Raw genomic sequence first — 24302 nt, forward strand, 5'->3', positions numbered from 1 at the left:
ATCTTTCCCAGCATCAGGGTCTCTTCTAATGAGTCAGTTCTTCGCATCAGGTGGCCAAAGTATTGGAGTTTCAGCTTCAGCATCAGTCCTTCCAATGAATATTCAGGACTGATTTCCTTTAGGATGGACTGGTTTGATCTCCATGAAGTCCAAGGGACTCTCAAGAGTTGTCTCCAACACCACAGTTCAAAAGCATCAATTCTTTGACACTCAGCTTTCTTTACAGTCCAACTCTTACATCCATACATGACTACTGGAAAAACCATAGCCTGACTAGAAGGACCTTTGTTGGCAAAGTGATGTCTCTGCTTTTTAATATGCTGTCTAGGTTTGTCATAGCTTTCCTTCTAATGAGCAAATGTCTTTTAATTTCATGGCTGCAGTCACTGTCCACAGTGATTTTGGAGCCCAAGAAAATAAAATCTGTCACTGTTTCCACTTCTTCCCCTTCTTTTTCCCATGAAGTGATGGGACCAGAATCTTAGTTTCTGAATGTTGAGTTTTAAGCTAGCTCTTTCCGTCTCCTCCTTCACCCTCAGCAAGCGGCTCTTTAGTTCCTCTTTGCTTTCTGCCCTTAGGGTGGTGTCATCTGTGTACCTGAGGTTATTGATATTTCTCGCAGCAGTCTTAATTTCAGCTTGTGATTCATTCGGCCCGGCATTTCGCATGATGTATGCAAGTGTGATGAGAAACCACCACAGTGCAGGCTGGGAACCACCCCAGCCATGCCTCATCCTGGGTCAAGTGCTTCTTCACGAGCCAGGCTGGACGGTGGATGAAGCCACAGTCTGAGGGTCAGACCGAAGCCCAGCACACAGCATCTCCCCTGCAGCGGGGCAGAGCCAAGAGGACTGAGGTCACAAGCGCAGAAGCCAAGCGTGTGAAACCCAGACAGCACTGCAGGGCATGGGTGGACGTGGACAAGACGCCGCCGCGAGGGTCAGCGACCGGGTGAGAGCACGCGGTGAAGAGGAGAGATGCAAGGCAGCAGGAGGGGCCCAGGAACTGGCCCCAGGGCCGGGGTCTTTCTGAGAGAGCCCCGAGATCACCGGCTTGGAATGAAATAGCTGAATATATTTAAGCATATTTCTAAAGTAAAAGATACGCTTTATCAATTGTGTGTCTCTTATTGCTAAACTCACTATGATGCGTCTTCCTATCCCTGAAAATCAGTCAATTTCTGTCCATTATATCCTCCCAGATACATATTTTTCAAATGTAGAAACACAAAAAGGAGTGAGACAGCGGGGCAGCAAACACATCGCAGGACGGGAAGCCCCCGGAGCCCGTCCATCTGGCCCCACGTGCCCTGCAGACACGGGTGGGGGGGGGCCGCCACTGTCAGATGCCCCCCAGGTGTGGCCCTCGGGCTCTGGGTGACCCACCACGTACGCAGCCAATGGCACTGGGCACGTCCAGGACCTCCTGCTGGTCTCTCTCCTTCCCCTGTACCTTGTGGTCTCAAAACTGGCCTCCGCCTCCACCCACCCCAGTCAGCTCTTATCACTGCTCCCAGCCTCTGCCTTGAGGAGCTCTCCCCAGCCGCTGGCTCAGGGCATCGCTGCTCTTTAAAGCCCAGTGAGACAAGCAAGAGGACACGCGAAGAGGGAAAGGGGTTTCGAAATGGAGCAGTCCCCTAACTGACTATGCCAACGGGCTTCTCCTCGCACTGGGCTGAGATGAAACGAGACTTGAGCCAGGGAGCAGTTCCAGCACGTGATCCGTCACCTTCGGGAAACTTCTCATCATTACTTTTCTGTTGGGTGCTGGGGGCATCCAGAGGTTCAGGACAAGAGGTCTGAACCCAACGGCCTTGCTTCTTCCTGCCCGATGAGCAGGCTTCAAACGGGAAATAAGCTGGCGGGCCCACACTCATCAGTCTCACACAAAGCATTTCCAACAGAAGCTGCTGGTTGGGGGTTTCTGAAAGTCCCAAGGAAATTCATTCCAGCCTCTGGGCTTGTCCATCAATCACGCGCACTCTCAGTTACAGGGAGGGAAAGCCAGGTTGGAGTATCCTCTGTGATGACCACGATTTATTGTGAAAAGGAAGAAAGAAGATCACTAGGAAAATATTCCCATGTTCCGTCCCTTCTCCCTCTATGACAGCAAGGAAACGAACTCAAAACTCAGCCTGGGGGCCGAGCACCATCACTCAGACAATCTCAATCAGAGACAGATGAGATCAAGCTCGAAAGCATCTCTAAGCCAAAGCCGCCAAGCCATTCCAAACCTTGAGGCATTTACTGCAGCGTTTTGTGGGCCCTGCCAATCCGAACCTTTGGAGCAAAGCGGGCCTTCTCCACAGTTTAACAGGATCTGGAAATAAGCACTCACTCTCCAGGGAAAGGGAAATGGAAGCACAAGGCTCTGGGCCCCCAAGCAGAAATGAAATCCGGCTCCCGTAAGCTATGCCCCAAGAAGAGCGGGCAGCTCCACAGTTCCATTATCCCGCTCGGAGCTCTGCGGGATCGTTCCTAGAGAGAGGCGCCCCCAGCGTGCGGCTACGGGGGGTCAGACACCTACTGTCGGTCCCCACGGACACCTATCCTGAAGCACAAGGTCAAAACAAGGGGCAGCTGAGGAGGTCTGAACAGCATCATCGCGTTTCTTGTAAGGGCAACACGGGAAGGACAGCAAACGTCAAATGCACCCCGCTTAAGCCTCTAAAAGCCCCTTTCAGAGGCAGCTCAGGGAGGAACCGCACCCATTCCAGCCACATGCGCTTTCGTAAAAACCGTCTGAGACCCGGCAGTCCAGTTCTCTAAAGGGACCGGCCATTCACAGGGAGGCGATCCTGTGGGCCAGGGCTGCCCACTCACTAACGTGTCCCGCAGCAAAGCAGGGAGGCCTGGCAGGACCGTCCCACGGGGGCAGGAGGGCGGCACCGTCCCCACGGGGGCAGCAGGGCATGCAGCTGGGCCCCCCTCCCCTGGCCCCAGGGCTCCGGACCGAGACCCGTGTTCACACGGCCCTCTCCCTCCTTCGAATCTCCCGGGAAGGTGACGAGCCAGGTGGAGGAGAGACGAAAGAGCCTGCGCTCACTCTTTCTTCAAGAAATTCCAGCTGTGGTGTGTATTTCAAACTGCTTTAGGATAATAGCGAAACTGAACACAGCATGATGAGGCTTTCTGCTCTCCTGTAGGAACTTGATTTAAAAAGAGAAGACGGCTTACCCATTTTTGAAATAGAGGACATGGGCTCTCTGCAGTCCCGTTTCTAGGAAAAAACCTAGTTCTTGATCGTGGGGAGCAGGGCCAGGCTTAGGACTTCTGTTCTGAATATTAGAAAGTATTACCTGGAAGGGGAGAAAACCGGAAAACTAATCAGATCCACACGCAAGCCTACTTCCTTCACACCCTATCCGCAAACGCGCAGCTGGACTTGAGTGATCAGTGCGCGGCGCTGGGTGGGGAGGAGAAAAGCGCACAGGGCTTCTGTGCGGCAGGGGCGACTGCCGGCCCCGGCGCGCGTTCCTCCTGCGCGCCGATGGGCGGTGACGGGCACACGCTGCCAGCCGGAGCCTCGGAGGTTCGGCTCTGCAAGGCCGAGATGCTGACAGAGAGGCTCGGCGGCAAAGAAGCAGGTCCAGCAACGGGCGGAAACGGCCGTCCCCACCAAGGGCTGAGGTCAGGGACGCAGCCCGCGGCTTCGGCCCTGCAGGCTGGTGCGCTGCAGAAAGAGCGGGAGCGGCCTGTGACTGGCCCGCGGACGAGCCAGGCAGCGACTCCGCCAGGCCCCAGGGCTGCGGCGGCGCTCACCTGCTCTCAAGGGCAGAGAGCTTAAGGAAAACGACCTCGGCCCCCTCTCTCCCCACACCTGCCTGCCTGTCTACGATAGCGAGGCTTTAAAGGGTGGCGTGTTTAGCCCTGCCAGAAAGACTGCCACCTACTCAAGGGAAAGATTTGCGAGTGGAGGGGGACATAATGAAGTGTAAACACACATCGACCGTTACAAGGGTTACTCTCTTTAAACTCACGAGTCAAATAAAGCATTTATCAACCTGAAGCTACTTGTGGCCCATTTAGAAACCACACAGATGCTCTCCAAACATGCTGCCAACATCGACTGCACGTCAGCAGCTCTCCAAAATCCCAGCTGTTAGCCAAACCCCCGATATCCTCGAGGTCTTGAAATGATCCTTGCAGGGGAATTAAGGCAACTGCTGGGTCTGTACCTTGTGAGCCCTGGGGTTGCGGGGGTGGGTGGGGGAGACGTGGAAGATACATACAATGAACAGTATGTTGTCGAATGGCATCCAAGTGGGCAGCCCTCGCATTTGAACTGCATCCCAGCATCTTATCAGAAGTGCCTGGCTCCTTCCTGACTTAGCGCTGGCTCTGCAAGTGCTGAGAGGTGGGCGTTCCTCCTTCCTCTGGGCTCCGTCATGTTCGGCCCGGCTTCGGCTCCTCCCCCAGCCGCCCTCTAGGCGAGTCGGAGATGCAGGGCGCCCCTCTGAGCCCCCGTCCCCTCCTGTTACGCCTCCCAGATGACCTCATCTGCTCCTCAGAAACCACCTCCACGCTGCCACCTGCCCACTTGATCGTCTCTAGTCCAGACTTTTCCCAGACTCATGTCTAAGTACTTCCTTGACATTTCCACGTGGAAGTCCAACGTTGAAACTTTTAAAAAAATTATCTTTCATTTGTTTTTGAGAATAGTTTTCAATTTTTAAAAGCTCCATGATTATTTTAAAGCAAAAAAAAAAAAAAAAGAGGTACCATACAAAAAAAAGGAAAAGCAGGACCAAGTTCTATCACATAACAATAACCAGTGGACGCTGACTGAACAATAACCCATATGTCTGCCTACACAAGTACCAAGAGGAGAGAAAGATAAAAATCATTTCACAAACACTGAGACTGTGGTACGTGCTGGTTTTAAATTTAAACCATTACATTTAATTTTAATGAAATTTAACAGGTGAAACAAAAGGGTAACCAAAGTAAGCACTCAATTTCAGAAAAATGTGTTTTCTAACACAAAGTTCACAGTCTCTCTAAAATTAAAAATACACCTGATATTTATCATATGTACGCATGTGTAATGTGTACGTGCATGTGTGTGTTACATGTGTAGACAGACAGAGACGAAGGGATAAAGCAAGAGGCAGGGAAGAGAGACAGAGAAGAGAGACGGAGAGACTGAGGGTCCCTTCTCTTTTTTTTAATGGCCATTCCTTTGGTTGTGCTGGGTCTTCGCTGCGGCGCCCAGAGTCCTTGATCTTCGTCGCGGCATGTGGAACACTTAGCTGTGGCGTGTGGGATCTAGGCCCCCAGGGCTGGCGCCCAGGCCCCCTGCGTCGAGAGCACGGAGTCTCAGCCACTGGCCCACCAGGGAAGCCCCATTTTGCTGTTGTTGCTGTTCAGTTGGTAAGTCATGTCCAACTCTTTGGGACCCCGTGGCCTGCAGCTGCCGGGCTCCTCTCTCCGCCACCGTCTCCAGGAGTCTGCTCAGATTCACGTCCACGGAGTCAGTGACACCATCCAATCGTCTCATCTTCCGCCGCCCCCTCTTTGGCCATCAACCTTTCCCAGCCTCAGGGTCTTTTCCAACGAGTCAGCTCTTCGCCTCAGGTGCACGGCTCATTCTTTTATTATCCACATATTTCAGCTCCGCACGGGATCTGTTGACCCACGGCAGCAATAAGGAAGCTGGCATAGCCACACTACCCTCTCCAGCGCCTTCTCCTCGGCCTCCTCTTTTGTTACAGTACTATTTTATATTGTCAAAATTCCTAACAACTATGTCCAACCCCATAACTGGTTTTCATCAGTTCTATATTAAAATGCATCCTAGGGGTCAGACACAGGTAGGGATTAAGAGGTACAAACCAATGTGTATAAAGTAAATAAGCTTCAAGGATATATAGTACAACAGAGGGAATATAGCCAGCGTTTTATAATATGTAAAGACTATAATTCTAAATACTATAAATGGGACTACAGTAACTATAACAGAATACCACCTTTAAGAACTGCGAATCGCTACACTGCACACCTAAAATTTATATAGTACTGAACCTCAGCGATACCTCGATCAGTCAGTCAACAAAACGCATCCATCGTCTCTTTAATCCTCTATTTCAAACCAATTCCTGCTTGGGGGAATACTGCCCCAAAGGGAGCCACAAGTCCTACACTCTTCCACGTTCAAGAACGTCTCCCTCTCGACTCTGTCTCTCTAAACCTGACTACAACGTTCTTGGATTTCACACTTTCTCTCCCTCAGAATATGACAGACGACACCGCCATCACCAGCTCTGAAGGTTGCTGTGGACAGCCTGGAAGGCAGCCTTGCTGTCCTCCCTGTAGACGACCTGCAAAGAGAATCCTTTTCTCCCTGAAGCCTAGAAACTCTCCCAGAAGCTGCCGTGCCAGCCAGCGTTCTGTGCCCATTGCTCTTGGAACAGAGCATGAACTCTCTGTCTACAAATTCACATGTGCAGGGTCCAGTAAGGCACGGGAGTCGGGCTGCCATTCTGAGCTCGAAGCCCTGCTCCGCCACTATGGACAAGTCACAGGCTCTCTAAGCTCCACTTTTCTCGTTGGAAAAATGGAGATGGCAACAGAATTTTTCACTCAGTACAGTCCTATGGACTAAACGGAGTAATAAACGGATAGAACACTTGGCACAGAATATGCCAAGTGCTCGGTAAAGTCTTACTTCTTTGAGTTCAAGAATTTCTCTTTGATCATATAATTGTATTTTTTTATTGTTTTTTTTCCACGTTATTTTTCAGGAATACTAACTGTATGCACTGTCTCAGCTACTGTAGCTTTGTAGAAAGTTTAGAGACAGGGAAGTGTGAGTCCCTCAACTTTGTTCTTTTTCAAGAATGTTCTGGCTCTTTCGGTCCCTTCCATTTCCATATTAATTTATGAATCAGCTTATCAATTCCTGCAAAAAAAAAAGGCAACTGAGATTTTGATGGGGATTCAGTTAAATTTGTAGATAAATTTGGAGAGCACTGTTATTGTAACAAATTAAGTCTTTTGTTCCATGAACATAGGCTGCCTTTCCATTTATTTAGGTGTTTTTTTTTTTCATTTCTTTCAACAGTAATTTATAGTTTTCAGAGTATAATGTTTGAACTTCTTATTATTTTAATCTTTTTTGATGCTATTATAACTGGAATTATAATTTTAATTTCACTGTGTTAGTGGATACAAATAAAAATGATTTTTGTATACTGACTGTATCCTATAAACTTGTTGAGATCATTTGTTAGTTACAGTTCTCTGTGTGTGAATTCTTCAGGTTTTCTATAAATAAGAACATGTTATCTGCAGATAAAGACAGCTTCACTCCTCCCTTTTCAATCTGGATGCCTTTCATTCCTTTTCCCACCTAATCGCACTGGCTGGAACCTCTAGTCAACGGAAGCAGTAAGAGTAGAGATCCTTGTCTTCCTCCTGATCTTGGGAGGAGGGCATCCACTCTTTCCCCATTATGTATACGGTTAGGTGTTCCATGGGTGCCTGCTATCAGATTGAAGATAACAGCTTCTATTCTTAGTTTGTTGAGTTTTTAATCATGCAATGTGTTGGATTTTGCCAAATGCTTTCCCTGCGTCTGCTGTACTGAGATTATCATTACCGTGCAGTTTTTTCCTTTATTCTATCGAGACGTTGTATAACATAACTGACTCCCATATGTTAAGTCACCCCTGCATTTCTGAAATGAATCTTTCTTGTGGTGTATCATTTTTTCTAAATGCTGCTAGATTCAGTTTGCCATTTTGCTGAGGACGTTGGCATCTATTCATAAGAGACTTGTTGTTGTTTAGTCAACTCAGTCTTGTCTGATTCTTTATGACCCCATGGATTGCGGCCCATCAGGATCCTCGGTCCATGGGATTTCCCAGGTAAGAATACTGGAGGGGTTGCTATTTCCTCCTCCAGGGAGTCCTCCCACCCAGGGATGGAACCTGCATGTCCTACATTGCAGGGGATTCTTTACCGCTGAACCACCTGAGAAGCAAGTAGGGCTCTCATAAATCTAGTCAGGGAGTGTTTTACCCCTATCCTATTGTTTGAAAGCTTTTATAATACTGGCGTCACTTCTCCCTTAAATTCAATCTCTCTTCATTGAATTCACCGTGGAAGACAACTTGACCTGTAGTTTTCTTTATGGGAAGGTTTTTAATGATAAATTCAATTTCTTTCATTCATAATTCAGCCTCCCTGCTCCACCCTCAAAGCCCCTAGTCAGCTTTGCAGGGCAAGGGGAAGGCTGGCTCTTGTCCACTAGCGCTCTTAGAACTTTCCACGGTTCTGCAGCCTGGACCCAGCTAACCTACGGGGAGTGGGCCATCTATTCCTTCCTGAGTGAGTTTTGGTACTTTGTGTCTCTCAGAGAATTTGTCTATTTTCTATAAATGATCAAGTTTATTGGTGTTAAAGTTGGTCATAATTTTCCCTTACATCCTTTCAATATCTATAGACCTATAGTGCCTCTTTTTTTATCTGGGTATTGATAATTGGTATGCTCTCTCTTTTCTGGTTCATATTATTAATGGTTTACATAAATTTTATTGATCTTTACTAAGAATCCATTTGTGGTTTTACTAGTTTACTGTTTATCTGCTTTCTAGTTCACTAATTTGTTTTAATCTTTACTATTCCCTTCCTTCTGCTTATTTTGGTTTTAACTATTATTTTTCTAGTTTCTTGAGCCAGAAACTTAGATCATTGATTTAAAATTTTTCTCCTTTCTACTGTAAGAATTTAATGTTATAAATTCTTCTATACATTTTGTTTCATATATATCGTGAAGTTCTATTATTAGGTATACATACTTTTACGATTATAATGTGTTATCGATGAGCTGACTCCTTTCGTTCCGTAACTCCTTTTGTCTGCTGTAATGGTTCTTGCTCCTAATCCTACCTCATGATATAATACAGCCAGCCTAGTTTTGCTTCAATTATTGTTTGCATAGCGTGTAATTTTACTTTTTGTCTACCTGTGTATTAACATTTAAATAGTTTCTTGCAGATAGCATATAGTTAGGTCTTACTTTTTTGTCCAGTCTGAAAATCTGCCTTTTAACTGCAGTGCTTAGACAATTTACATTTAATTGATGTGACCATTGATGTGACTGGAATCATCTTGCTAATTGCTCTGTATTGTCTCCTAGGTTCTTTTTTTCTTTCCTTTTTTTTTTGGATTGATGATTCCATTTCATTCCCACTATCAGCTGGTTAATTATGTCTTTTTTTTCCTTATTTTTTAGCGGCTGCCCTAGGTTTTACAATATAGCTTTTCATAGCCTTTATCTAAATTATATTACACAAACTCATATATAATACAAACACTTTGGGCTTCCCTGGTGGCTCAGCTGGTAGAGAATCCGCCTGCAAGGTGGGAGACCTGGGTGCGATCCCTGGGTTGGGAAGATCCCCTGGAGAAGGGAACGGCCACCCCTCCGGTGTTCTGGCCTGGAGGGACTTCTGCCTCCTCCCCTGTCCTTGTTGCTATCATGGCCGCGAGTTTTACCTCTATGCTATAAATCCCACAAAACCTCATTAACATTTTAGCTTAGGCAGTCAGTTGTCTTTTAAAGGCATTCTATCCACCCTCAGTGTGACGGTTTACGGAGCTCTTCATTCCGCTGCATGGGTCTGTATGTCTCCTTGCTTGAAGAATCTCTCCCACGTTTCTTGTCTCACAGGCGTGCTGGCGATGCATCCTGCCAATTTTTTGTTGGTTCCAAAAAAGTATCTTGTCTTTCCAGTGTCTTCTAATTTGCATATTGTCTTCTGAGAATGCTTATATCGCTTATCTTTATTCTTCTGAATTTAAAGTTTCTCTTTCTCTGGTTGCCTTCACGGCTTTTGTCCTTGATTTACAACAGTTTGACTATGATGTGTCTAAGTGTGTGTTTGTATTTATGCTGCTTGGGGCTCTCTGAGACTCTTGGGTCTGAGATTCTTTGCTGCACTTCAGTAATTCTGAAAACTTCTGAAGCATTTTCTCTCCAGATGTCTTTCCTCTCCCAGCTTCTCTCTTCTCCTCTTGGGGCAGCAGACACATGTGATGTTCCCACAGCTCCTGGATGCTCGCTCATCTCTCCCCACTCTTCCTTTTCCTTTTGTGTTTCATTTGAATGATCTCTAGTAACCTGTCTTCACATGAAAGTCTTCCTCGGCCGTGTCCAGTCGTCTGATAAGCTGTCCGAGAAGCTCTTTGTCTCCTACGTCACGTTTTGTTATTCCTAGCATTTCAGTTACATCTTTTCATACTTTCCCTCTCCTTCCTGAAACTTCCATCTGTTCCTGCGTGTTACATATCTTTCCCACAATACTCTAGCATATAACTCGAGGGTATTTTAAAGCTCTTGTCTGAGAGTACCTGGGTCGTTTCTGGCTTGGGTTCTATTTATTACTCTTCACAGTGGTTTGTTTTATTCCTGGTGGTGTGTATGTGTATATGTATTTTATAATTTTCATTTAATGTGGATAATTGTGTACAGAGAAATAAAGTGAGGTTGGGCTTCCCTAGTGGCTCAGACGGTAAAGTGTCTGTCTGCAATGCAGAAGACCCAGGTTCGATCCCTGGGATGGGAAAATCCCCTGGAGAAGGAAATGGCAACCCACTCCAGTATTCTTGCCTGGAAAATCCCATGAACCACGGAGCCTGGTAGGTTACTGTCCATGGGGTCGCAAAGAGTCGGACACGACTGAGTGACTTCACTTCACTTCAGATAATATTCACACTTGAAAACGGGCGCTCCTTTTCTTTCATCAGGCCCTGAGTGTGGGGGGATCGAGGCAGCCCACTCAGCAGGCAGGCTGGAGTCGGGCTCCATGCGCCACAGGCCCCAGCTCCTGCGGCACAGGGGCGCCACCTCGGGCCCCCTTGGGGCTGGGGTGCCGGGGGCTCCTGCAGTGCTTCTGTCCCACCCTCAGTGCTGAGCAGGCTCTGCCTGCTTGTGCTCGGAGCGGGCTTCTCCCACACTCACGCCCCCTCCCTGGCAGTGCTGTGCTGCTGCGCACCGCCTGGCGCCGCGCTTGTCCTGCGACTGTGCTGGGACGCGGCAAGTCTTGGTTCTCCTGGCCCAGTTAGGAAGGGTCCGTCCACCAGAACCTCAGGAATGGGGCTCTCCACAAGGACCCCTTTCCAGCATCTCTCTCCTAGCCCCTAGAATGCCCTCCTGGGGGAGGAGCCACCTCACTTCCACCACCAGACACCGTCTCAGCGTGATTACTTTCCTGGAGCCCAGGTTCAGCACAAACTGAAGCCTCTATCATCACCCCCTTTGTATAGAGTTGGCCCTGCTCTCCCCACGGGTTCCAGGCCTATAGACTCTGGGGGACGACTGCAGTGGTCCATCTTATATACGGGGCTTGGCCATCAGCGGATGCTGGAATCCACAGGGGGCCCTGGAGGCAATGCCCACAGATACCGAGGGGCTGACCGCGCTGTTGTCCAGTCCACCGTCCAAATCAGACGCCGTGGGCTGAGCCCTGACGCCCTGGCACTCCCTCGCACCTGATCTATTACTATCCCCTCCTAATTATTTCTCAAATGTGCGCACACATGCATTTCTACAACTACAGCCTTCATCACTTCCTATTAGCTTTCTAATAGCCTCCTAAACAGCCTCCACACCCTCTCTAGCTCCTTAACCTCCTCTCCACCCGCCACAAGCAGCTGCCTAGTTTTTATAACACACCCTGGATAATTTTTAAAACACACCCTGGATAATTTTTATAACACACCCTGGATAATTTTTATAACAACCTGGATCGTGTGACTCTCGGGCGCTTTCTCATCTCTGCTCGGTGATCACTTCTCAGAAGGGCCTGCCCAGACCGGCTGCCATAAAGCAGATCCGTCTCTGTCACTCCCTCTCACAACATCCCGTTCTATTCCTCGGTTGCATTTATCAATGTATTTTTCCTTCATTGTCGGCTTCTCCCTCTGGAGCTGCAACTTCTGTGAGGTCAGGGGCCACATCCACCCCGTTTACTAGCAAGTTCAGAGTGTACCTCAGCGTCTGATGCAGGGTAAGCATTCACTACACATAGTAAATGTAGTAAATGAATAAAATACACAGTAAATAAATGAATGAGTAAATTTGCAGGGACAATAAGAAATGCAGGGAAATGTGATCAGAAAATAACCTATTATGCATTAGGCACTCTGTAGGCACACAGGCTGCCTCATTAATTCCCCCACAAAAACCCGCTGAAACGCACACTATTACTTCTTTTTTACTGAAGAGGAAACTAAGACTGCTCCACCGAGCAAGTTGCCCAAATCACTTCGCTAACAAGTGCCAGGGCTGGTGTTGAAACTCAGGTCCACCCGTCTCTGCAGTCCAGCTCCTCCCCTTTGTTCTATTAACCTCTGTTTGCTTGCAGAACAAAGTCCAGAAGACAAGAGGTCAGAACTGCCAGGATGAGGCAGGCTGAGAAAAACGCAAGGGGGAAGACAGAGAGGGAATAGGTCAGCTCTGACTTTGCCCTGAAGTCTAAGCATCTCGGACTTAATCCCTTCCTCACAAAGAGCCTCTAACACATGGGTCTGGGCCGGAGCATTGTCTGGCAGTATCGAAGCCACCACTTGTTCTGCGGATAAACACTTGCCTGCGACAGGACTGCCAACAAGTATCCTTAACAAGTACAGCCTGCTTTGGCAGAAGCACACACCCAATGCCTGAGGAAGCGTGAAAGCAAGTGGCCAGGGCCAACGATTTTCGGTCAAAAGGCCCAGGTCCGAGGTCTGGTTCTGACAGTCCTCACCACGTGTGGACTTAGGACAAATCCTTTGATCTTTGAGATGTTCAGTGTTTTCATCTGCATAATGGGGATAATAATACATTCTTACATTGTGAACTGCAAATGGAAAGCTTAATGAACACACAGACATTATAATCCTTATTGGAGATCTAATAAAGTATTGCCTTCAAGCAGGAACAAAATGAGGATACTGTCCACCGCCTTTACATTACCACAGTTTTAGGAAAGTCTGGAGACAGCGCATGAAAGAGACGCAAGGTGGAAAATCCAGAATGGAAGAAAGACTAAGAATAACAGCCTTTCCTCGGCCCTGTGTTCATATTCTTAGAAAAATGGGAAGAACCCACTCTGTTTTTACAGAGGAGTCCAGCATTGTGGCTAATCGTCCTGTATGGCCATGCTTGCCGGCCTTCAGGTTCGGCTCAGGGGTCATCTCTTCCAGGAGCCGTCTCTGAACTTCCACGCTGGTCTGAGGCCCTGCTCTGGGCTTGCAGAATTCTCTGAGGGTTCCCCACGAAGCAGCCCACACACTGTTTATGGACCAGTGTCCTCAGAAAATGCTACGTTTCCTAAGGACACACTCTATGGTTAATTCATTCTCCAGCCCCTTGGGTCAAGAACAGTGTGCAGGACAAATGAGGCACTTATTAAATACTTTTGTAATTGAACTGAAAAAAAATCAAAGTCTTGTTCTATGTTAAAAAAGAAAGAAAAGAATGACCCTATACACAAAGCAATACAAACAGAAAAGACCTGGGGGTATAATAACTCTACTGAAATCTGTAAAACAAAAGGTCTTGCAAAATGGAAGGAGGTACCATGGTCACAGATGAGTGAAGACTGAAAGTAATTCTCCAAACCAAGGCGTAAAGCTAATAAGAATTCAACCCAGTCCCAACAGAATTTTCCTAGAACAAACTGTTCTAAAATACATTTAGAAGTATCAACAGAAAAGGACAAAGGATATCCTAAAAAATAAGTAGAAGACACTCCTTGGAAGGAAAGTTAAGACCAACCTAGACAGGATATTAAAAAGCAGAGACATTTGTCAACAAAGGTCTGTCTAGTCAAGGCTATGGTTTTTCCTGTACGGATGTATGGATGGGAGAGTTGGACTGTGAAGAAAGCTGAGCACCAAGAATTGATGCTTTTGAAGTGTGGCGTTGGAGAAGACTCTTGAAAGTCCCTTGGACTGCAAGGAGATCCAACCAGTCCATCCTAAAGATCAGCCCTGGGATTTCTTTGGAAGGAATGATGCTAAAGCTGAAACTCCAGTACTTTGGCCACCTCATGCAAAGAGCTGACTCACTGGAAAAGACTCTGATGCTGAGAGGGATTGGGGGCAGGAGGAGAAGGGGATGACAGAGGATGAGATGGCTGGATGGCATCACGGACTCGATGGACATGAGTCTGAGTGAACTCCCGGAGTTGGTGATGGACAGGGAGGCCTGGAGTGCTGCAGTTAATGGGGTCCCAAAGAGCAGGACACGACTGAACTGAACTGAACTGAATCCTTTCAGATGTTAAAACATACCATAAAGAAGTACTTAGTAAATAGAGTCATGCTGGTCCAGTATAGAATTAGCAGAACGAAACAGGAAAGCCGGAAATGACTACTGTGTCTAAAATTTTACTAATGCCTTAAAATACATAACAGAAAATATGAAAATGGAAAGATAACACCTCCTTAAAGTGGCTCTGAAATTTGAGGAAAACATTAATTTGGAGTCATATCTAATGTTACACACAAAAATAAATCTCTCCAAGAAGACTTTGGAAATTGAAAGTTCTTTTTAAAAAATATGGAAAATGGCTGAAAACTTTTTAAAGGCTAGAGAAGGTTTATCCCAATATTTCAGCTTTAAAACTATGAAATAATGTAATAAAAAGATAATCAGATTCAACTAGTATATACAGATTTAAACTTTATGAACAATTTAAAAACGGAAAATTACTGATTGGGAAATTATTCAGAGCAAACTTGATAAAGGGTTAACATACTTATGATGTGAAAGCTTTATTCAAATTATAAGAATAATACTAAATCCAAAAATCAGACAGAAAGTATAAAGAGACAAAAAAAGAAATATAACAAGGTTAAACATACAGTTATCACATGACCTAGCAATTCTACTCCCAGGAATATACTCAAGAAATATGAAAACATTTGTCCACACAAAGTGTTATATGCAAATAGTTATAGCAGCATTATTATAACAGCCCAAAGTAGAAACCATCCAAACGATAAATGATAACATGATGAATGGATAAACGCAGTGTAGCATATCCTTACAGTGGCACAGTGTTTGGCTTAAAAAGAAATGAAGTAGCGATGTGTGCCGCAACCTGGATGGAACACGGTGCTAAGCCAGAGAAGCCAGTCAAAACAGACCCTACGCCACAAGATGTGATTCATGGGGAAGGCCAGGACTGCGAGTCTGCAGAGACTGCGGAGAGTGGCAGCGAACGGGTGCAGGGTTTCTTTGGGGGTGACGAGAATGTTCTGGAATTGAATACTGGTGATGATCACACAACTCGGTGACGACCGGGAACTGCTGAATGGAATGCTTTAAATGGACAAATTCTGTGGTGTGTGAATGGTGCCTGAATGACGCTGCGATTTAAATTAATAAAGAAAAGAGGGCTATGAGCAAGTAGACGGAAAGACTTTTAACCTGACTAATAGGAAATGCAGAGCAAAACTGCAAGGTACAGTTTTTACCCAGCACATTGGCAAAGGAACTTTGAAACAAATGTGACCCTGTCGAGACTGCAGAGCAGCCACTCCCCTTCTGCACTGCCAAAGGTGGGAGAGGTCAGTGCGACTCGCAGAAAGCACCTGCACGCGGTGTGCAGCGACCAGAATGTTAGCAATGGCCGCACTTCCGGGAACCGGCCCTTAGGAAACAACGGAGAGCAAAGGAAACGCTGCCTGAAGGAAGGTGACCTCACAGGTTATGACTATGAAGACAGCTTATAAAACAGGCTATCCCCGGCTCTCAGTGAATTACATCACAGAGGCCATCCCCTTAGTAACATATTACATAGGCATGAAAATAAGGGTTTTTGTTTGGTTTTGGTTTTGGAGAAGATTTTTTTGATGCAGACCGTTTCTGAAGTCTTTACCGAATTTGTTGCAATGTTGCACCTGTGTTACGCTTTGGGTTTTGGCCACCAGGCAGGGGGGACCTTCGCCCCCCAACCCCGGATCAAACCTGCGCCCCCTTCCTTGGAAGGCGAAGTCTTCACCACTGGATGGCTAGAGAGCACCCCTCTTTGAAGTCTGGACATAATGTTGCTGGAAAAAGACAGACAGGACGCTTCACCGCTATAAAACTAGGAGGCGGACTGACAAGCGCGTTCAGAGAGGCACAAGCAGCTCCGCTCTTTTCTGGCTTCTAGGCTTAGGCCGCCTCGCCGCCTTTCCCCGCCAGGGAGGCGGCGCGCTGCGCGGCGGAACGGCCTCCCGGCGGTCACTTGGCGTTTCCCCGCGGAAGTGCTTTGCTTACGTGCGCTCCGCGAAGCCTGCTCAGGCTGCAGGGAGCCGGCGGGAGAGGGAGAGGCCGCCCGGAGCTGCGAGGCCCGAGGCGCAGCCAGGCGGCCCGCGCCAGCCGCTGCCTTCCCGGCGGCGCCACTGAGGCCTTCTCCCCGGACCGCCGCTTCACTTCCAGACACACGGTGGCCTTCGTCCAGTCCAGCGGCGAGTCCGCCGCCCCCGCCTGCCACTGCGCCCTCCTGCAGGGAGGCCTGGACCACGCGGGGCGGACCGCGTGGCCAGGCCACGACCCCGAGGAGCAGAGGGCGTCCGGGCCGGCCCGCGGCGTCCACGCGCCAGCGGCTGCTTCTCCACACTCCAGGGCTGGAACGGCCCATGAAGGGATCTGTGGGTGTCCCGTAACTCAGCCTGAACTGCTTTTCTACAACGGGGTGTAAAGGAACGAAGCGTCAGCAGGTCAAGTTCCACCCGGGCACAGCTCCTGCTCAAGAAAGCCAGCCCCGGCCGGCCGATGCACGCCGAGGACAGACGGCTGATTCCCCGGCCAAAAGCAGGGCTCGTGTTATTAACGGTGGGCGAGGGTGAAGTCATCTTTATTCCTGTCACGGCACCCCGAGAGGCAGGTAAGTTTATTTACTGTTGGCCTAATGCCACCATCTGAAGGTAAACTAATCAAGGCTACTCCATGTCATTTCCAACGATCCTAATTCGATTCATTTGATTCAGTTATTCTATATGCATAATTCTGAAGGGATCTTGTATTCCCCTTTGGAGAACAAACTGTCGGAGAAGATTATTAGCAGATGTCTCCGTGATGTGGCAGGGACGACTCTGAACAAACACTCCGCGCGCGGCCCTCAGGCTCGCCGGGCTCCTGCGGCCCCGCCTCCACGCTTGGAACAAGCAGGGCCCTGTCACACTGGTGGAAGGCACTGGAGGCCCGCTGGCTTTCGCCCCAGACAAGGCAGGCGGTATTAACTCTGCCATGAGGGTGGAAAGCTGAAGCTCACAGATATAAACGACCCGGCTAAGGTCAAAGGGCCAGGTGAACAGAGATTCAGAACCCAGCTATGATGGGGACTCCAGGCAAGATGCTGTACATTAGCTTCCAGACGAAAAACACAAAACCAGCTTCTGAAAAAATTACTCAATAAGTATGAACTCCTTATTACCAAATTCAGACTCAAATTGAAGAAAGTAGGGAAAACCGCTAGACCATTCAGGTATGACCTAAATCAAATCCCTTATGATTATACAGTGGAAGGGAGAAATAGATTTAAGGGCCTAGATCTGATAGACAGAGTGCCTGATGAACTATGGAATGAGGTTCGTGACACTGTACAGGAGACAGGGATCAAGACCATCCCCGTGGAAAAGAAATGCAAAAAAGCCAAATGGCTGTCTGGGGAGGCCTTACAAATAGCTCTGAAAAGAAGAGAAGAGAAAAGCAAAGGAGAAAAGGAAAGATATAAGCATCTGAATGCAGAGTTCCAGAGAATAGCAAGAAGAGATAAGAAAGCCTTCTTCAGCGATCAATGCAAAGAAACAGAGGAAAACAAGAGAATGGGGAAGACTAGAGATCTCGTCAAGAAAATTAGAGATACCAAGGGAACATTTCATGCAAAGATGGGCTCAATAAAGGTCACAAATGGTATGGACCTAACAGACACAGAAGATATTAAGAAGAGGTGGCAAGAATACACAGAAGAACTGTACAAAAAAGATCTTCACCACCAAGATAATTTCCATTGTGTGATCACTCATCTAGAGCCAGACATCCTGGAATGTGAAGTCAAGTGGGCCTTAGAAAGCATCACTACGAACAAAGCTAGTGGAGGTGATGAAATTCCAGTAGAGCTGCTTCAAATCCTGAAAGGTGATGCTGTGAAAGTGCTGTACTCAATATGCCAGCAAGTTTGGAAAACTCGGCAGTGGCCACAGGACTGGAAAAAGTCAGTTTTCATTCCAATCCCAAAGAAACGCAATGCCAAAGAATGCTCAAACTACTGCACGATTGCACTCATCTCACACGCTAGTAAAGGAATGCTCAAAATTCTCCAAGCCAGGCTTCAGCAATACGTGAACCATGAACCTCCTGATGTTCAAGCTGGTTTTAGAAAAGGCAGAGGAACCAGAGATCAAATTGCCAACATCCGCTGGATCATCGAAAAAGCAAGAGAGTTCCAGAAAAACATCGATTTCTGCTTTCTTGACTATGCCAAAGCCTTTGACTGTGTGGATCACAATCAACTGTGGAAAATTCTGAAAGAGATGGGAATACCAGACCACCTGACCTGCCTCTTGAGAAATCTGTATGCAGGTCACGAAGCAACATTTAGAACTGGACATGGAACAACAGACTGGTTCCAAATAGGAAAAGGAGTATGTCAAGGCTGTATATTGTCACCCTGCTTATTTAACTTATATGCAGAGTACATCATGAGAAACGCTGGGCTGGAAGAAGCACAAGCTGGAATCAAGGTTGCCGGGAGAAATATCAATAACGTCAGATATGCAGATGACACCACCCTTATGGCAGAAAGTGAAGAGGAACTAAAAAGCCTCTTAATGAAAGTGAAAGAGGAGAGTGAAAAAGCTGGCTTAAAGCTCAACATTCATAAAACGAAGATCATGGCATCCGGTCCCACCACTTCATGGGAAATAGATGGAGAAACAGTGGAAACAGTGGCTGACTTTATTTTGGGCTCCAAAATCACTGCAGATGGTGATTGCAGCCAGGAAATTAAAAGACGCTTACTCCTTGGAAGGAAAGTTATGACCAACCTAGATAGCATGTTCAAAAGCAGAGACATTACTTTGCCGACTAAGGTCTGTCTAGTCAAGGCTATGGTTTTTCCTGTGGTCATGTATGGATGTGAGAGTCGGACCATGAAGAAGGCTGAGTGCCGAAGAATCGATGCTTTGAACAGTGGTGCTAGAGAAGACTCTTGAGAGTCCCTTGGACTGCAACGAGATCCAACCAGTCCACCCTAAAGGAAATCAGTCCTGAATATTCCTTGGAAGGACTAATGCTGAAGCTGAAGCTCCAATACTTTGGCTACCTGATGCAAAAACTGACTCACTGGAAAAGACCCTGACCCTGAGCAAGACTGAAGGCGGGAGGAGAAGGGGACGATAGAGGATGAGATGGTTGGATGGCATCACCAACTCAACAGGCATGAGTTTGAGCAAGCTCTGGGAGATGGTGAAGAACAGGGAAGCCTGGCGTGCTGCAGTCCATTGGTTGCGAAGAGTCAGACAAAACTTAATGACTGAACAACAGCAAGGATTATATAAACCTCCTTGATGGTCGGGCTGAAGAACCCAGTGGTGAACAGGTGGTTCCAAATGAATACAGGAGGTGGTACACCCAGATCTGCCAATCCCCAAGTCACTACAGACACACAGACGAACCTCCTTTCTCCAAGCCGGGAGGAGGTGGCCGTACCTTGACAACAGGAGTAAAGTACAAAATAAGGGTCCACGAGTGTCAAGGACTGTGCAGGTCCATGAGAACCGCTCGGCTGGGGCAAGCCAACATCTCTGCTGCCAGGAACTGGCTATCAGGGAGGCAGACGGTGAAAATCTTGCGGATGTTAGAAGCAAGCTGCACGATCATTTCTCTAAAGATTGTATCATAAATTCTGAACAGCTAATCCCCTTCTCACAGCAGACTTCTGACACAACAACATCTTGGCAAGACAGCCAAGTATCCTCCTGAATTCCTGGAATCGTGAGCTACGGTTCATACTCCATCCTGGTGTGAGCCAGGCCAGACACCTCTCCCTCGGCCCTTGCCCCCGCTTCTCTGAAGCTCTCACCGTGCCTGATCCTGCAAGGTAATTCTGATCCTCACCACACACATCAACACATTACAGAAAGGACATTACTTCCAGTCTGTACATTTACAAAAGAACAAAAGCTGTCAAGACCTTGGTAGCCCTTCTCTATTCTGACCCCTGGGGGCTCAGACGGTTAAGGACCTGCCAGCAATGCAGGAGACCTGGGCTTGATCCCTGGGTCGGGAGGATCCCCTGGAGAAGGAAACGGCAACTCACTCCAATACTCTTGCGCAGAGAATTCCATGGACAGAGGAGCCTGGCGGGCCACAGTCCATGGGGTCAGAAAGAGTCGGACACGACTGAGCGACTAACATTCTAACCCTTAAGCAGACAGAGAGCCCATAAATGGGTGGGAGACAAGACTCTGACCAAACCCAGAGTCTCACAGAATTTCTAGTCACTTCAAACAATCTCGCAGGAAACACTTCTGAGTCTGAAGGGGGATATATCAGGATCGAGCCGTGGTAAGAATACCAGGAAACGCTGGGAGGGCCAGACGTGGCTCGGAACCGCTGCTCTTGGTAAAATGTGTCATTTTTGCAGGAATGGGATACGTCCCTGCATCTGGGTTAAGCGTCCTTATTGACACGGCCTTTTACAGTCCCCACAGGAACTCCGTGCAGCGGACACCCATTATCTTGCTCCTTTTCCAGATGGGAAGTTGAGGCTGAGAAGTGAGGAACCACGGAGGGCAGAGCTAAAAGACAGGGATCCTTCTGAACAGAAGCTGCCCACACCTCGCCAGCCCCAGCCAGCGCTCAGCTCCCTCGGCCTGAGCGTGCGTGCTCAGGGCCCCTTGCTCACGTGTTCTCTGCTCAGGGCCCCCTGCTCACGTATTCTCTGCTCACACGGCCCCTTGCTCACGTGTTCTCTGCTCAGGGCCCCTTGCTCACACGTTCTCTGCTCAGGGCCCCTTGCTCACACGTTCCCTGCTCACGCGGCCCCCTGCTCACGTGTTCTCTGCTCAGGGCCCCTTGCTCACGTGTTTTCTGCTCATGCGGCCCCCTGCTCACGCATCCTCTGCTCAGGGCCCCTTGCTCACACGGCCCCTTGCTCACGCATTCTCTGCTCAGGGCCCCTTGCTCACATGTTCTCTGCTCACGCGGCCCCCTGCTCACGTGTTCTCTGCTCAGGGCCCCTTGCTCACACGTTCTCTGCTCACGAGGCCCCTTGCTCACGCATTCTCTGCTCAGGGCCCCTTGCTCACACGGCCCCTTGCTCACGTGTTCTCTGCTCACGTGTTCTCTGCTCACGTGGCCTTCTGATCAGCTGTTGGTTTCATTCTCCACCTCATCAGTGAACCACTGACTGTTGGGAGTGACCCATCCCAGATGACTCGGGGATCCACCACCTGCTCCCAAGTTGGTGGAGAGTCCCCACAGACCTCTGGCATGACCACTGAGCCTCCCAAACCCCAGATGTACTCTGTGTTGGTACACAGTCCATGAACATAGTCCGTGTACGTACAAACACAGCTCAACCTGTTTTGCCTAAGAGAACAGGGATGATCAGCCAGCTTCAGGGCACTGAGGGCATAAATAGATGTATACTGTCATTTCTGTTGAGAGGATGTTAAAATGCTTCCCAAACACTGACCTGTCTATTTTCACAAGGAGCCACACTCACCAGCGTATTCTCCTTAGTGTTTAAGAATATAAGCAAAGCTTTGCAGACAGAGACAGACAAGTTGAAGGCTTCCAGAGGTTGGTCACAGTTCTGTATGATGTGGTTTGAAATTCTAAAATATTACCAACTGACCCTCACTCACCCTTTCTACCTCCTGGAGGTACAGGAGGGCAATGTCCCCCGCCTTCTCATAGCAGGTGATGACGTCCTGTTCCCGGTCCACGCGGAGACTGCCGGTAGAAGAAGACACAGGCAACTTCTCTAAACAGAGTCCTAAAAGAAGTCAACATACAAAAACTGGGTGAGTTGTTTTTTATGGGACTAAATTTTTTAGTATACTCTAGGGGGTCGCACAGAGGCGGACACGACTGAAGCGACTTAGCAGCAGCAGCAGCAGCAGAGAGCCAGATACTATGGGCGCAGCAGATTCTCTGTCCTCTCTAAGGACAAAATGGAACATCAAAACAGAACACCAGAAAGAAAATCCGGAGGTTATGGATCAAAGAGGCCCCTCAGTATACAGAAGGCACCATTTCACGCTGACATCCAGGTTGAGAATTTGATCAGGTACTTCACCAGGATCCCATTCAGACCTAACAGAGCTTCTCATGCAACCGTGCCCCAAGATCCTTAAAGAATTTTGTAAGTAAGTACAGCGAGGCTAGGGCTTCTGAGGTGGCTCAGCAGTAAAGAATCCACCCGCCAAGCCGGAGACATGGGTTCGACCCCTGGGTTGGGAAGATCCCCTAGAGGAGAGCACGGTGACCCACTCCAGTGTTCTTGCCTGGGACGTCCCAGGGGACAGGAGAGCCTGGCGGGCTACAGTCCACGGGGTCACGACCGAGCTACAAAGCAACAAGCAAAGAGCTAGGCAAACAGCACAAAGCAAGGGAAAGAACACCTCGTATCCTCCACAACGTACGCTTAAGCGATTGAATATAAAGCACTTCTAAATGCACTCAGGAGCCAGGAGTCAGTCACCAGGAAAATCTGCCAACTCTCGGCCTAGGTTTCTGCAGTAACAACACTCCAGACCAGCTCTCAGTTCCAGGCCAAGAAAACACCCAGAACCTTGCAGTGTGGGCCCTTCTTTGGAGATAGAGGAGATACTCCTTGCCAAGAGAGAGTTCAGGCCTGCGATGGGTTAGGAAAGCATGAAAGGCTGGAAGATGACAATGCCGAGAGGAGCAGCCGTTGCCTGAACCCAGCACCAAACTCAGCCGCTGTCCTGGGCAACCAGCCTGGGCCCGTCAGGCTCTGGGTCTCCGCCTGCAAGTGGAGGCAGAGGGGGAGCCCTGCGGGGAGGGTTTGCGCTGCGCCGAGCACCCTGGGGTACAGGGAGACACACACCGTGCACACGCGCCCCTCCCTGCAGGAGTGTGAGAGAGGTGTCCACACTGACCGAGCCAGGACCCGCAACCGGAAGGGGCCGGAGAGGCTTCCTGGCAAGCGCTCTCATTTCATAGGTGAAGAAGCTGAGAGCCATCGAGGGACGGTAGGAGACTTGCCCCAAACCTGACAGGCAGTTCACAGAGCAGCAGAGGCCAGAACCCGGGTCTTCAGCCTCCAAAGCTCCTCCTCCTACCTACTAAGGGAGCTGCTGACTTTCAGAGTAGGGGCCGCTGCAGAGAGGGGACCAGATGAGCCCAAGGGCAGCGAGTGACCCAGAGCCCCTGCGCATCACTGTGAGAACGGCCCCGTCCCAACTGCTCTTAACAAACGGCCGCAGTCCCCTGGCTGTCGAAGGTGACGGGAGACGCGGTGCTCCACGGGAAGGAGAGAAAGCACTTCCATCCGCAGGGAGCCGACACTTCCATCCTGCCTGGGAGCTTAGGGGTGACAACTTTGTCACAGAAGGTGTGGACCAGCCAAAGATTTTGCTACAGGCTTACAAAGATTTACTGAGGTGGAACTGGCATATTAAAAACTGCACAATGTTTCATCCTGATTTCTGTTGTTTTATTTATTTTTGATTAACCGAAGTCCATCGTTTACATTAGGGTTCACTCTTTGCGTTGTGCAGGTCTATGAGTTTTAGCAAACAGAGCATCATGTTTCCACAATCACAGTATCATACTGATACCATCAAACCAATTCAGGGCCCTGAAAACGGGCTCTAGTCCTCTAGGCCTCCCTGAGCCCTGGCAACCACTCATCTTTTCACTGTCTCTACAGTTTGGCTTTGTCCAGAATATCATATAATTGCAATCATACAGTATGTAGACTTTTCAGACTGGCTTCGTTCACTTGGAAATATGCTGTTAAGATCCCCCATGTCTTTTTGTAGGCAGATAGCTAATTTCCTTTTATTGTTAAGTAATACTCCGTTTACTCATTAATCTGTTTCAAGGCATCATGGTTGCTTACGAGTTTGGGGAACTATGGGAAAGCTGCTATAAACATTCACGTGCAGGATTTTGGGTGCTCAACTCCATTGGGTAAATACCAGGAAGAGGAGCTGGTGGATTGTATGGTGAGAACACGCTGGTGAGAAATATCTGAGTAAATCTATTTCATTTACAGATAGCTTTGTAACAACCAATATTACTTTTAGCTTCGTAAGAAACTACTAAACTAGTCGTCCTCCAAA

The 24302-nt window shown here is 48.3% G+C and overlaps 1 protein-coding gene across 9 annotated transcripts in view; it reads right to left on the reverse strand.

Annotated features, from left to right (window-relative positions):
* The window catches only part of TTC7B (tetratricopeptide repeat domain 7B), a 267251-nt gene that overhangs the window by 172428 nt on the left and 70521 nt on the right, over positions 1-24302 (reverse strand). For all 9 annotated transcript variants that reach the window (XR_008199968.1, XM_052646213.1, XM_052646211.1 and 6 more), the window contains exons 4-5: positions 21855-21985; positions 3177-3298 (exon numbers count right to left, since the gene is read on the reverse strand). Coding sequence is in view for 8 of the 9 variants with exons in the window: in XM_052646213.1 (XP_052502173.1) it covers positions 3177-3298; positions 21855-21985 (253 nt within the window). In the remaining variant the exon portion in view is untranslated. The remainder of the gene's footprint in view (positions 1-3176; positions 3299-21854; positions 21986-24302) is intronic.

This window comes from Budorcas taxicolor, chromosome 10 (genome assembly GCF_023091745.1).
Source record: "Budorcas taxicolor isolate Tak-1 chromosome 10, Takin1.1, whole genome shotgun sequence".
Taxonomy (NCBI): domain Eukaryota; kingdom Metazoa; phylum Chordata; class Mammalia; order Artiodactyla; family Bovidae; genus Budorcas; species Budorcas taxicolor.